The sequence below is a fragment of the Cariama cristata genome, unplaced genomic scaffold, assembly GCF_000690535.1.
Source record: "Cariama cristata isolate BGI_N322 unplaced genomic scaffold, ASM69053v1 scaffold5890, whole genome shotgun sequence".
NCBI lineage: Eukaryota > Metazoa > Chordata > Aves > Cariamiformes > Cariamidae > Cariama > Cariama cristata.
In genome coordinates, this window is record NW_009592879.1 from 30,703 (window position 1) to 45,473 (window position 14,771).

The 14,771-nt window shown below is 40.4% G+C and overlaps 1 protein-coding gene across 1 annotated transcript in view; it reads left to right on the top strand.

Annotated features, from left to right (window-relative positions):
* Positions 1 to 14,771, top strand: part of CCDC88C (coiled-coil domain containing 88C) — a gene marked incomplete at its 5' end in the record, with an annotated part of 60,029 nt that overhangs the window by 27,579 nt on the left and 17,679 nt on the right. The window contains 7 exons of the mRNA XM_009699761.1: positions 3,849 to 3,986; positions 5,375 to 6,439; positions 8,811 to 8,938; positions 9,812 to 9,953; positions 10,635 to 10,823; positions 11,199 to 11,360; positions 12,493 to 12,770. Of these exons, the coding sequence (XP_009698063.1) occupies positions 3,849 to 3,986; positions 5,375 to 6,439; positions 8,811 to 8,938; positions 9,812 to 9,953; positions 10,635 to 10,823; positions 11,199 to 11,360; positions 12,493 to 12,770 (2,102 nt within the window). The remainder of the gene's footprint in view (positions 1 to 3,848; positions 3,987 to 5,374; positions 6,440 to 8,810; positions 8,939 to 9,811; positions 9,954 to 10,634; positions 10,824 to 11,198; positions 11,361 to 12,492; positions 12,771 to 14,771) is intronic.

Consider the following 14,771-nt stretch of genomic DNA (forward strand, 5'->3'; position numbering starts at 1 on the left):
TTCTGGAGAGATTCTTTTGTCAAGTTGAGAGGCCAGTTCTGCTTCTTGGCTTTCTTCTGTGAACAAGGAAAATGCAAAAATTCACTTCACTGTACTCCTTCCACACTCCCATTTATGACCAGTTGTGTATGAGTAATTCAGTCCAGCTCTAATTTACGTGCTTAAAATACCTATGGTGTATCTTCAGTTTAAGTCACTTGAACAACTGTGGTCAACCTTTGTCTTTGCCCCAGGCAGATTCCTGTGGGCACCTCTTGTTATGGCGCTGTGTTGGTGCCAACAGTTGTGATTCCAGAGTTAGTCTGATGTTTTTGATGATGATGAATGCATTGACATGGTGGAGTTACCTACACGTCTGGTAGTTAAATAAGGCAAAAAACAGTAGTGAGGAATGCCTGTGTGGTGAAAGTGGGGCACTGTATGCATCAGACCAATGAAAAAAAAAGACAGTTAAAAATACTACTGTTAAGAGCAGTTGAAATGCATTAAACTTCACCAGAGAAACACAGAATATGATGGGAGCTGTTGACTGAATACCACAGACCAGTCAAGTTGTTGATGGACTTCACCTCCCATTCAGGGAGATTTGGGAAAAATAGGTAGTAGACAGTATTCTGTAGTCTGTGTGAGACACAGAGTTGTGTCTCAGTGTACAGAAATCCAATACATGATATGTAAAAGAGTCTTGATTTCATAGAATGATAGAATAGTTTGAGTTGGAAGGGACCTTTAAAGCTTATCTAATCCAACCCCCCTGCAATGAGCAGGGACATCTCCAACTAGATCAGATTGCTCAGGGCCCTGTCTAACCTGACCTTGGATGTTTCCAGGGATGGGGCATTTACCATCTCTCTGGGCAACCAGTTCCAGTGTTTCACTACCCTCATCATAAAAAATTTCTTCCTTGTATGTAGTCTGAATCTACCCTCTTTTAGTTTAAAACCATTACCGCTTGTCCTGTCCCTGCAGGCCCTACTAAAACATCTGTCCCCATCTTTTTTTATAAGCCCCCTTTAAGTACTGAATGGTCTTAAGGTCTCCACGGAGCCTTCTCTTCTCCAGGCTGAACAACCCCAACTTTCTCAGCCTTTCCTCGTAGGAGAGGTGCTCCAGCCCTCTGGTCATCTTTGTGGCCTCCTCTGGACTTGCTCCAACAGGTCCATGTCCTTCTTGTGCTGGGGCCCCCAGAGCTGAAGGCAGTACTGCAGGTGGGATCTCACCAGCGCGGAGTAGAGGGGGAGAATCCCCTCTTTCGACCTGCTGATCACGCTGCTTTTGATGCAACCCAGGATATGGTTGGCTTTCTGGGCTGCAAGTGCATATTGCTGGCTCACGTTGAGCTTTTCATCCACCGGTACCCTCAAGTCCTTCTCCACTGGACTGCTCTCAATCCCTTCATCCCCTAGCCTGTCTTGATACCCAGGGTTGCCCCGACCCAAGTGTAGAACCTTGCACTTGGCCTTGTTGAACCTCAGAGGTTCTCACAGGTCCACTTCTCAAGCTCATCCAGGTCCCTCTGGATGGCATCCTGTCCCTCAGGCGTGTCAACCACACCACTCAGCTTGGGTATCGTCTGCAAAGTTGCTGAGAGTGCACTCCACCCTATGTCTGTGTCATTGGACATTAGAAAGAACTTCTTCACTGTAAGAGTCGTTAAGCATTGGAATGGGCTCCCCGGGGAGGTGGTGGAGTCACCATCCCTGGAGGTGTTCAAAAAACGTTTAGAAGTGGCGCTTCAAGACATGGTTTAGTGGGTTTAGTGGGCATGGTGGCGTGGGGTAGAAGGTTGGATTTGATGATCTTTGAGGTCTCTTCTAACCGTAATGATTCTATGATTGATGAAGATACTAAACAGCACTGGTCCCAGTATAGACCTCTGAGGGATACCACTTGTCACTGATCTCCATCGGGACATTGAGATGTTGACCACTACCCTCTCTGGATGTGACCATCCAACCAATTCCTCATCTACTGAAGACTCCATCCATCAAATCCATATCTCTCCAATTTAGAGAGAAGGATGTTGTGGAGGACCATGTCAAAGGCCTCACAGAAGTCCAGATAGACAACATCCATAGCTCTTCTCTTGTCCACTGATGTAGTCACTCCATCATAGAAGGCTGCTAGGTTTGAGATGTTTGAAAAAAAAAAATGTTTTAAATCTTTTATTCCTCTATCATGCTTTTGTAGTTCTCTCGCACATGTATCCCCTTAATTAGAGGGTATGCATGTCCACAAAGGGGTGTGTTAGGGGAAAGGGGGATGATAGGTGAGGTCTCTCTGATTCAGTGCAGAATGGTTTCTACAGTAAGCAGAAGAGAGGGCAACAGTTCTTAAGGATTATTAAAGACAATATAAAGACACAGGACAAGAGATAAAGAAGTGTTTTTCTCAAATGTTTGTTATATGCCAGTGGGTTTTTTGTAACTTTTCTGAGATACCCATAGTAAAATCTTGCCTCCCTAACGTCGTTTAACTGGATTCAGATTTCATCCACTGTCTGAGACTTCCAAAAATTGTCCGAGTATGCTTGGCTGTCTATTGATCTAGTGCTTGGAAGGATCATATAGCTGGAACAGGACTATTCATGTGGTACAAGAGGAGATTATAAGAAGGAAAAGTCACGTACATCTTTTTTTCCTTTCTTGCAAGGTTTTTCAGAGGCACTAATAGTAGAAAACCCTCCTTTCATGCACAGTTAAGTAGCCGCAGTCCAAGTACTTATCTATTTTCTGTGCATTCCTAACTTCTTGGACTGAAACAAGGTGTAAACAGTAGTTTCTTGCTTGCCTCCAGTTTTCTGGGAAGTGCTAATGAAGACCAGCTATTGCTGAGTTACTGAGTTTATGTTCCAGCTTTCTCTGAACAGCTCCTTTGAGACCAATGAACCTTAACATGGTTATATTTCTAACTGTTAAGCCCTTCTTATCTCCAATCTGGGCAGTCCCTGCTTGTTTAAACACTTCCTGTAATGAGGCACATGTTGATATAGGCAGAGCTCAGCCTCCAGCTATTTCCCACTTGTAAGAATAATTGTTAATACCTTTTTCATTGACATTTTCACTGTTGGCAAAGTTCATAATACCAACACAAAAAAATGAGCTGATATTTGTGCAGAACTGTAGGTGCTCACAGTACTTTACAAGCATAAAAAGGAATAGTTCCTGACTTGGGGAGCCTAGCTCTCTGAACTCCTTTCTTCTGAATACTGAAGAACTACTGCTTTTCAGTGCTTAGTGCATGATGAGTACAACTTTCAAAAGGAGGGAGTAAGAAGACATTCATTGTAGGACTGGGACTTTGTTGACAAACTTCTCACATCCAGTATTGTAATCTGCTGGGGAAAACAGAGGGCTAGCAGAGCAGAGGGAGAGGGACGGTAGACTTGGAAACTCCAGTGCTTTTCTTATATTCCTGGGAGGGGGGGGTGTTGTATTATTCAGTTGTTCACTGAATTGTCTTAATAACTTTCTCTGCATTCACTAGTAGATTAAGGCCATCAATGATGGAGTGACTAGGAGGCAAGTCCCTCAGAAAGGTGAGCATCAGAAACTTAATCGCTGATGACAGGAGCATGACAGGGCATTCAGGCAGGCAGGTGAAACATTTCTTACTGCTGTACCTTATATGCTCAGATCTTAATAGGCATGAAGGAGATTCTTGGCACTGTGAGAAAAAGAAAACAGTCCATTTCCTCCTCTGAGACTGGCAAGCTGCAGAAAGGAAGGAGTACATCTTTCAGCCATCGTCCCCATCTCATTCCTCTCTCGTCTTCAAAATAACTTAAATTTCAAACAGTTATTGTGCCAAGCTGTGGCTGATGTGTTTTGCTGTGTCTCTCCACACAGATTGAGAAGTTGCAAAATCAAATTGAAAAAGAGAAGCAAAGTAATCAAGATCTGGAGACCTTGAGCGAGGAGCTGATAAAAGATAAAGAACAGCTACAAATCATCATGGAGACTCTAAAAGTTGACAAAGACAGACAGGTGCAAACTTCACAAATGTAATATAAAAGCATATGCTCAGTAGTGGTAATTTACTGATGCCATTTAGAGCATCTGGTTCTCTCAGGAAGACAGGGCAATTTGAGAGCTATTAAGTGCAGATTGAATTTGTTCAAACGTAGGTAAAAGGTTTCTTCAAGCAAAAAAAGCCCAGCATGCTTTGCTAGCTACTGCTTCTGTTACCATAGGAGGATCTTCGGACTATTGTAAAGACATACCTTCCCTCTTTGGGGTAAAAAAGCCCTGGATCTTACTAAATGGAATACCAATTGGTTTTAGGATATACAAATAAAACCCCTTTTTATTGCAGAAGATTGGTCTTCTGCCAGCTGTATGTCCTGATTGGTTTGGTTGGGGTGTTTTTAGCCACGCAGCTTTTTTTTGCTCTAATTTAAAAAAATGCTGAGAAGGCATTTATGGCTTCTGGATTAATATTTTAAATGCCCTTCAACTTTTACTACTGTACTGCAATTCACATGCAATGCCTTGACACTATCCTATTATAGGTTCATGCAAGGTATCATCTGTATTAATTTGACTACTGAAGAAAATACAGACACACAACATTGGAGACTGGTCTGTATGTTTTCAACGTATATTAAAATTTACTCCCAAGTTTTGTGGGGTGAAGATTAAATAACAAAATGTCTTATTTGTGTAGTGCTTTTCATCTTGGAGGGTTCTTACCCAGACTTCTACCTGGGAAACTGCACTTTACCACTAAAGTCGTACATTTCAATTAGAGCACATACAGACTCTTTGTGGTAAGAATTAATGAATGCTTCACAAGTAGGGCAGGAAGTAAAAGCAGAAGTACCCTCAATTGTCAGAAAAGGGCAGATTCTGATTTTTTCAGCTCTAAGTCCTTTTTTGATTTCTATGGATGTTGTGTAGATAAGAATCAAATGCAAATTGCAGTCTAAATCACAATTGCTCCAGCTGAAATTTTTGCAGTGGGGTAAGCGTACTGTTCTTACAGAAAGTGCGTCCTTATTGAGATCTATAACTGCTATGAATTTTCAAACATTTTGGGGTTTCTGACGCCTTACAGAGGTCACTTGTGTCTTCAGATCCCAAAGATGAATGTAAACCTAGACAGAAAGATACCCTTTATTAGGAATGGTTCCTAACATAGAATCTGCTCCAAGGTGTTCTCTGAAGGTCCTCTGTCCTCTACCTCGACCTTCTTAGCTGGTAGCACTATTTTTAATTTGTTAGAATCATGGGTTACCAGAAGTAACAATTTCTTCATTACTTTGGGTTGTTGGTTTTAGTCAGGGAAAACTTGAGAAATTTGTCTTGGATTAGATGAACTGCACTTTGTAAGGTAGTTGAATAACATTTGCATGACTTTCTTATTGTTTATGTAGATAAAAGACCTTAAGCAAGAAAATGATCACCTTAATCAAGTGGTCTTATCCCTGAGACAAAGATCTCAAGTGAGCAGCGAGGCAAGAGTAAAAGATATTGAAAAAGAGAACAAGATCCTTCACGAAACAGTTACAGAGGCTAGTAGCAAACTGAGCAAGGTGGAATTTGAGAAGAAGCAGTTGCAAAAGGATTTTGACCAGGTTAAAGAAAAAGTGGAAAGAAAAATGGAAAAAGAGCTCCATCGGCTGGAGAGGGAGAATGAGCAGCTCACAAAGAAGGCAGCAGCAATGAAAATAGTGACAGAAAAAGTGCAAGTTCTCGAGCAGGAGAATGGGGATCTGGAAGTAGAAAATAGGAAGCTGAGAAAATCCCTGGACACATTGCAGAATATTTCCATTCGGCTTGGGGACCTGGAAAGGGACAACAAGCAATTGGATGAAGAAAATCTGGAGCTTAGGAGAGTGGTGGAGACCATGAGATTTACCAGCACAAAAATGGCACAAATAGAAGCAGAAAATAAAGAATTGGAGAGAGAGAAAGAGGACTTAAGAAAGAATGTGGAGATGTTAAAAGCAATGAGCAAGAAATCAGAGAGGCTGGAGCTAAGCTATCAGAGTGTCAACTCTGAAAACCAGAGACTTCAGCAGATTGTGGAGAACAGCAGCAAAAAGATCCAGGAGTTAGAAAAAGAAGTACAGGGAATGGAGAGTGAAAATCGAGTCCTCCAAAGAAACCTTGAGGAGCTAAAGATTTCTGCCAAACGGCTAGAGAGGTTAGAAAAGGAGAACAAAGCCCTAGAACAAGAAATGTCTCAGCTTGAGAAAGACAGAAAAATGCTAGAGAAAGAAACAAAACGGCTTTGGCAGCAAGTAGAGCTGAAAGATGCTATTTTGGATGATAGTACGGTAAAGTTGGCAGTTGCTGAGAAAGAAAACAAGACACTAGAAAAGGAAATTGCTCGATTCAGAGATTCATCTAATAAACTGAAGGAATTTGAAAAGGACAATAAAGATCTCATAAAGCAAGTTACAATTGATAAAAGAACACTAGCTACATTGAGAGAGGTAAGCAAAATACTACTACTGGTTTGAATACGATTCTGTTTTTTATCTCAGCTCTGTGAAGTACCAAAGGGAGACATCCGTCCCATGACTTTTTAATACATGAGCTAGGAGATCTTCATAGCCTTACCACCCATCACTGAGTAGTGTTCCCTTGGAAAGTGGAACCTGCCAAAAGCTGCAATCTAACGCTTTGTGTCCACAAAGACAATGTCTCCAAACGACATCTTTTTTTCATGCAGAATAGGATTTTAACACAGCTCCCACGTGGTAGCTGTAAACTAAAGACTTTGATGCTTCTCTAACACTGTGACCACAGAATTGTTTGCTAACATGAGAGCTCTGGCAGGGGAGATTGACTCTTAAGCCTAGAAGTTAGAGCACTTGTTGAAGACACATTAATACTCCTGTTCTAAAACAGACTTAGCTAAGACAAGAACTATCCCAGATGACCAACCTAACCCTTTTAATAACAGCTCCACCAAGGTTTTGCTTTACAACTACCTACAGTTTTTTTCCCCAAAAGCTTTCCTGCAGAGTGAGAGCGTGCTAAGCAGCTCTGTTGTTAAGCAGCTGATCTCTTGCAGCACTTCTTTCCACTGCAGAATGCAGTAATGGCACTTTTCCCAGTAACGATCTTTTAAAAATACACAATTAGCATTAGGACATTGGCAAACTGATGTGTGTGCCAGAACCTGACACTCTTAAAAGTGGCCTATGAGCAGATTCACGTTATTGCATCTTGCTCTCATTGCCTGCCCCAGCTGCTCTTGTCCTGCCAGAAACAGGATTTCTTGTGAAAGAGCATTCAAAGGAAAACAGTCAATGCTGCAGTAGTAGTGAAATAAATAAGTTTAACAAGACAAATGCAGTAAGCAATTACTTGAAGATTTAGTTTTATTTTAGTTTTTGAAGCATTAGTGTAATTTTGAGGAGGAAAATAAGTTTATCAGAAACATTTGAAACAGTCTCAAGTTGTGTAGCAATCCAGCTTTCCTTAATAATGAACAAAATAATAGCATTTCAGAGAAGGCTTCTTTTTAATCTTTCCCTTCGCAGACTTCTGCAAATTTCCAGTGGTGCAGACCTGTACAGAAGTGTATCTTCTTTTCCTTAGTTCCTTTCTATAGATTCTGCAGAAAGAGTTCATGGATGTTGACACTGACCTTAACCTTACCTTTTTTTCTCTTGCCATATGAATGGATATGGCTAAATTTCTGATATTGGAGAACTATAGAATACTTACAGTTTATGTTTAACAAAGTTAAACATAACTTTTTTTAGTTATGTTTAAAGACTAAACATAGTCTTTATTATTTATTTTATTCTTGCCTCTGTTTGATATCCAGGATAATTTTTTTTTCTTACTTGAAGCACTTCAGTAACTTTGCTGTTCTTTCTTCTTGCCTTGTTTAAGAAAAGTTTTGAGCCGAAACGTGAGCAATATAGTTCTCTATGGTACATTTGCATTTCAGAGAATTTTGAATGGTAGGAATCTTTGAACTTGGCTATGCACAAAAAATGATTTGTCCTTTTTAAACATGCAGGCTGGTATTATGTCTTCTCAGACCATTTCCACACAGACCACTTTACTGGCATAACACCAAAGCATTGTCCCAATATACCTTCTAGTACAACTCCATCAAATCTCCTCCTCATGTGACTTCCTTGTCTGGTTCACTTAAGTTTTTTCCAAAGAAACCAGAATGAACCAGAATGGGCCAGTAGATACCAGAATAAGTGTCCAAACTCTCTAGTCTCCAGAACTGTCCTGTCTTTTACGCGACAATGTGATTATGCTTTTTTAATTTTGGCAGTAATTTACCATATGTTAGAAACTCAAGAGTCAATAGTGAAAATGCGCTATTACAAGTCCCTTGGTAATAACGTGTTAACCATACTATCTCAGGAACCTTTCATGCTGAAGTCTTGTCTCTCCTCTGTGTGTACGCCAGTGTTGGCTGGGCTCTTCAGCAGGGCTTTTTGTCCTAGCTGAGAGGTGGGAACTCGCTCTGCTGGTGTCCCCTGGCCTGCAGACATCCCTTCTGTGGCTCAAGGGCAGGATGTGTCCTGGCCTGCAGACATCCCTCTTTTGGCAGGCAGGCAGGATGCCAGCGTTGGCAGAAGTAATTCAGTACAGTGAGTGAGACAAAGGCCAGAAGAAGCATTCTTCAGATTTATTCCAAGTAAACTATAAATAAAAGCAATCAGTTTAATTCTGCAGTCAGCTGTCACTGATGAAGAATTTTAGCTGACCTTCTTGGAACTAGGATTTTATCCAATGACTTTTTCAGTATTTAAAAAAAAAAATCAATAGTGCTGGGTAATTATCACCACCCTTGCACAGCAACTAATCATGTTAGTGCTGTTACAGGATTTGGTCCTGGAGAAGCTGAAGAGTCAACAGTTGTCTAGTGAGCTGGACAAACTGAGCCAGGAACTGGAGAAGATAGGATTGAACAAAGAACTGCTGCTACAGGATGACAACGGCAATGGCGACATGTAAGGAAACTGAGCTCTCTTAGTCGTTCTTTTGATGCTGCAGGCTTTTTCCTCAGCCTAACTCAAGCCCTTTGCCTTTCTTTTTGGTTCTTATCTGTCTCACTCCAATTACCCTTACCGATTTTGGACATAAAGTGTATCTTTCCATAGCAAACTTGGCAGTATACTGCAAGTTCTGCAAAACTTTTTCTTGGATGGAAGGAAGAAATGCCATTTTCTCTCTCCATGCTAGCCTGTGTTACTACAGTCCCCCTCTGCTCCCCAGTAGGGTAGCTGGGCAGGTATTTCAGTCTGTATTCCTTCTCATACTCTTGTTACAAGTAAGAATAGTGTCTATTAAACAGCGTCTGTCGTTACTCCTACCACCTTTTAATATAAACATAGATGTTGCCTAAGAAATTCCTGATGGCAAGGAATTCCTTTGCAAGTCCTATAGTAATGAACAATGAAACCCCAACAGCCCATATGTATATAGGCCTCTTGGTAAGACCTAATTAGAGAAACATAGTCATCTCATAGCAGTCTTCAGAATCTTCTGCAGATTTTTCTCCTTGTCAAGAATGTGCAAAAGAGCCATGAGAAGAAATTTCTGTAGTGTAATTAGTGTAATTACTTTCTTTTAAGTTATGTGGCTCTTAGATATTTCTGTAGAATCATGCTGGCATTACCTCTATACTGGATTTTTCAAAAGCAGATTCCCCAGCTATAATGTATCAGTAGCAATCTGTGGCAGTAGGGGAAATCATTTTCCTGAAGAAACAAACACATATAGTGTAACACGTGATGAGATTTGAAATGGGTGAAGTCTCCTATATAGATGGTGGCTTGTTATCCTAGTGGCAGACATTGGAAAACTATTCACATGTCTTTCAGAAAAATCAAGATTCTGGAGAGCAAAACTGAATCGGCACTAAAAACAACACTAGCTCTGAAAGAAGAAAAGATTGTAATGCTGGAAGCTCAAGTGAAAGACTCTCTGAACTTGAACCAGCAATTACAGAATGATCTAAATATGGTAAGAGGTTAACTGAGTTTTAATTGTTCACACTGTGGTTCTCCACATTCACATTTCTTTTTTTTTACTGGACAAAAGCAAGTTATCTCTACTTCTGTGACACACCCACACCCCCCCCCCAAAAAAAAAGCAAAAAAAAACCCCAAAAAAGGGAAAAAACCAAACCAAAAAAAACCAAAAAAACCCCACAACATAGAAACAAACCCCGGCAAAAAAAAAAACACAAACTTTTTTGACTGGACTACTTTCTCTTGTCCCTTTCTATATAATGGCACCAATTTCAGAAAAATTGCTGGGTTGGGAGCACGGTGGGAGGGGTTTTTACATAACCACTATTTGCAGATCTCTGTTTTCCCATGTTTTTTTTTCATTGCCATGGTCTTGTTTTTCTGCCTTGTTTAATGAAGGCATAGGCTGAAGAAGTCTGCAATTGAAACATCTCACCTAAGAACGGCCTGTTTGTTAGGTGACAGCGAACTTGTGTCACGGGGCACCTGACTGGAGGCCAAGAGACATGGATTTCTCTGTGTCTCAGCTTCCCCATCTGTGAAGTGAGGGTAATGGTTCCTGAATCCCTTCAAGTCCCTACAGTGCAAGAGAGGAACTGCATATCCCATTGTTAATAATATAAAATCCCATTGTTAAACCAGTGTTGAAGGTTGTTGCTTGTTGGCTTTGCAGGTAAAGAAGGACTTTGATGCACTTAAGCAGACTCAACAGGATGGGCAGTATGCTCAGAAGTCACCAAGATATGCTGCAGAGAAACTCATTCCCAACCACCAAATGAATGAGAATTTGGAAACGGGGCACCGAGAAGCTACCATGGAGCTGCTGAAACTGAAGGACAGGGCGATTGAACTGGAAAGGAATGTAAGCCTTCTCCTATTTCCTGTTATCTCTTGATCTTGCCTTGCAATTGTGAGTGAGTTGCTGGGAACTGGATTTTTGATCTTATAGGAATCTGATAGGTTTTCTGGAGCACTGAAGTCTACCAAATTCATTGGGTATCTCTTAGGACCGCATGGGACTTTAATGCTACATATGTCTTGTATAACATCATTGCAGGGATTAATCCTATGTATAACATCTGTCCTACCTTCATTTAATGCTGTGAATAGTTTGCTTTTGCACATTTGCTGTAGAATGACCATCACTAATTGGTTCTCATCTTTGATAGGACTCCATGTGATCAGGACAGCTGTTTCATTTCTTCCTGTTACCCCTTCAATGCTATCTCTCTTTCAGAATGCAGCTCTGAATACTGAGAAGCAGCTGCTTAAAGAACAGCTGAAGCATTTGGAAACACAGAATATTTCCTTCAACAATCAGATTCTTACACTACAGAAGCAAAACATCTTCCTTCAGGAGCACAACACTGCCCTGCAGACGCAGACAGCCAAACTCCAGGTCAGGACAACCTTGCACCTCTGTTGCCAGGAGACTGGATTTGATTATAGTGTGGAGATGATGACAGCTAATAAGAAAATGTTTGTATTGGCAGGTCAATGTAGTGATGTAAAGATGAAGCCCATAAGGTGGAGCTTAGTTTGAGGTTGGAATTTGTCTAAGCTAGGAGGGAAATTGGCTCTGTAGCTAATGTTTGGTAGCTATCTTCATTAAGAAGGTAGTTAGTTAGAGAGAAATTTTTTTTTAAATGGCAAAATCCGTATGTGTTGTTCCAGAAGCTGCAATTCTGGAATAAAAGATTTTTACTCTTTTTTTTTCCTGTTAATGCTATGCCTGTGAAGGAGCTTGAAAGAAAGGGGAAGAGGACACAAGTCAGCTCCCAGGAGGCATTGTAGCAATGAGTTCCAATCATAATTTTCATACTTTCAGACAAAATGTTGAAGTTGCCAGTGGAAAACAGATACTCTTAAACATTACTTTAATTTTGAAAAAATAAATTTAGCTTGAGAAAGAGAACGGTTTCAAACAGGACAACATTGGATTAGCTTTAATTTTTTAATGTGAATTTCCCTTTTCAAGCTTTTCCTCTTGCATGCTCACAGATATTTTTGTTCTCTAATTATTTGTCATCTGTAATTGAAATATAGAAGCAGTATATAAAATCAGTGCACTACCTATCAACTGAACTCAGACGTGTTAGGAGTATTGTCCACATACACAGTGGTGCAGTTAATTTTGTTGGGTTTGGGTGAACTTAAGTTTTCATTACTTGCACACAAACATGGGCTAACTTTTGGCTTTGTACATGATTGTCAGAGATGCAGTTGAGTTGCAAGTATTCCAGCTCATCTTGGTCTTCAGGCTCAAGAGCTTCTGATAGTAAAACAATGTTTTTTCAGTTTGGAGGTTATCCTGATATTTTTCAGACCTTGGATAGCATCGCTTTGTATGGTGTGTACTACCAACAATAATACCAAAATGATGCCAAATTGTCCATAGATGTCTTAAGTCTACAAAGCAATGGATACATTCTTTGATAACTCTCTACAGATGTAAGCTGCTACTACACGTTTGTTGTATGTACCAGTAGGTGTAAATAAGTAATGCTTATTTTTTATTTGAGAAACTTTAGGTAGAAAATTCAACCCTCAGCTCCCAGAGTGCTTCACTCATGTCCCAGAATGCTTTACTCCAAAATCAGCAGACAGCCAAGGAGAATGAGAATGAAAATCTACTGAAACAGAAGGAGCAGCTGAAAGCTGAGTATGAGTCCTTGCTTCAGGACCATGAACACCTTGCTTCACTGCATGAACGGCAGTCTGCAGAATATGAAATGCTAATAAACCAGCACAGCTGCCTGAAAACATTACACAAAAACCTGGATCTGGAGCACAAAGGTCTAGGTGAGAGGTACGTTCACTGCTCAAGGGTATGGTGTAGTTGGAATGTGCCTGTGTAACAATTTTGGCCTTAAGTGTTGGTCTCCAATTAGAAACAGAAACTATGAAGTTGTTTCCCTGAAAAAGTGTCTTCTCATTCTTGTTGTCATTAAGAGATTAGATGGAAATATTTGCAAAACTATGAATTTTAGATCTCTAAAGGTGGCAGACCACAGATGACTGGTGATATTTAGCAAACATGGGCTTGGGTCTTGGGGATGCTTTGTCAGAAGTAGCTTAAATGCCTTTGCTACATTTAAGGATGTGTGCTAGAATAACATGCAACCTTGAAAAGATTCTCCCAATTCTACTGTGTGGGGGTATCTTTTCTAGTTAGACAGTAAGGTCTGCAAGTCACCTAGGTAATTACTTATGTGTGAGTTGTGTGTATCTTGAGAAGTTTAAATCATTGAAGATTGTGGCTAGTATCAACCTCATGACAAAGGCAGCTCTCTAAAGGAAGCCGTATTGAGCTAGCTGTGAGGTAGTGATGTATTTATTTTCCTCTAGTTCTCAAAGTCCAAGACTTTTGCTTCAGACCCTTCAATTGAATTGCGAAATCAGAGTAATCTGTTTATTGTTTGGTCTCTAGTCACTGTCACTCTCTGACAATTGTGCATGGATTGAACAATGTATATAATGTACTACTACGTAAATGCCACTCTGCCTATTCCTCAAAACTTTTCTTATACAATTCAGTGATTTTCCTCAAAATATCTGTATTTCGGTTCAGTTTTTTTACAAGACCATGAGTTGTTCAGAGCAACTCAGTGGTGATTTTGAGAGTGGACTAAAAACTGGTGCTAAACTTTTCTTTCCCAAAGACTGAGGAGCTGGCAATGCAATATGCAGTAGGTTTTGATGAAGTACAGAAATAAACCTATTGTGATTAAAATATCCATCATGGCTGTGTGACAGGACAGCTGCTTGACTGTCAACTAAATGTAAGTGATTACACGGACACTGTTCCTGCTTATCAAGTCTCTCTCAGAGTGATTAATGGTTCTTATTGATTCAGGCTTTGCTTAAGATTATCACACTGTGGTGTGTTGAGGCAGTTTGCTGGGTTCTTTCTTTTCTTGATAAGTATCAATTATTAAACAGTTCCAGCCTAAGGAAAAAGTGGTTTTCTAAAAATAGGATATCTCTAGTGATAAGTGCTCAGATCATGATTGTAAACATGAACAATTTGGGCTGTCTTATTGAGAAGTGACTGCCAGTGAAGGATGTTGCAGGGGAGCAGATGGTGGCCTTTTCTATACCCAAAGCAGGTTGATTTTGGCAGTTTTAAGAGTGCACTGTCTTCCTTGACAGATCAGTCTCAAAAGATACTTATCAAGGTCATTTGTCCAAGGACAGCCTGTGTCTCCATTTTGCTGTCAGAAAAAAGAGACGAGCCACTTTTGTGTGTGTGTGTTTTATTTTCCCTCCATCATGTGCTATGTGCAGTTCAGCTGGCTGAGGGAGCAGAGGGGAGAAAGTTAGAAATTCTAACAGCTGTAAGAAAGCTGTTTTCCTCTGCCACTCTGAGCATTTAACTGCTAAGATGAAATATCTCACTTTCAACTTCAACTAGAATGCACCACCTGCTAAATTTTCCCAGAGCAGCTCTGTGCAGCCAAGAAGTTTGCTTGTGCAGTATCTAAGAGATGGGTTTTACTTGACCCAACTCCAAGGTAATTTTTTTTCTCAGTTGGCATCAGCACTGTAGTTGTTATTTAAGGCAGGTTTGCACTCCTGCACAAACTTATGACTGCAGCTGGTCTAGAAAAATCCACAGCAACTTTAGTTAGCTTGTGAACTTGTAACACCATGTACAGCCAAGGTCCCAAAGGTTTGTGTAGCTCAACTCTGATGCATTCTAACCGCAGAATATTTTCTGCACCTGAGCAAACTTCATTAAACCTCCCTTGGCTCTGTCTGCACAGTATTAAGCACTGCAGTGGAGTTTTAGTAATGGGTTGTCTGTAAC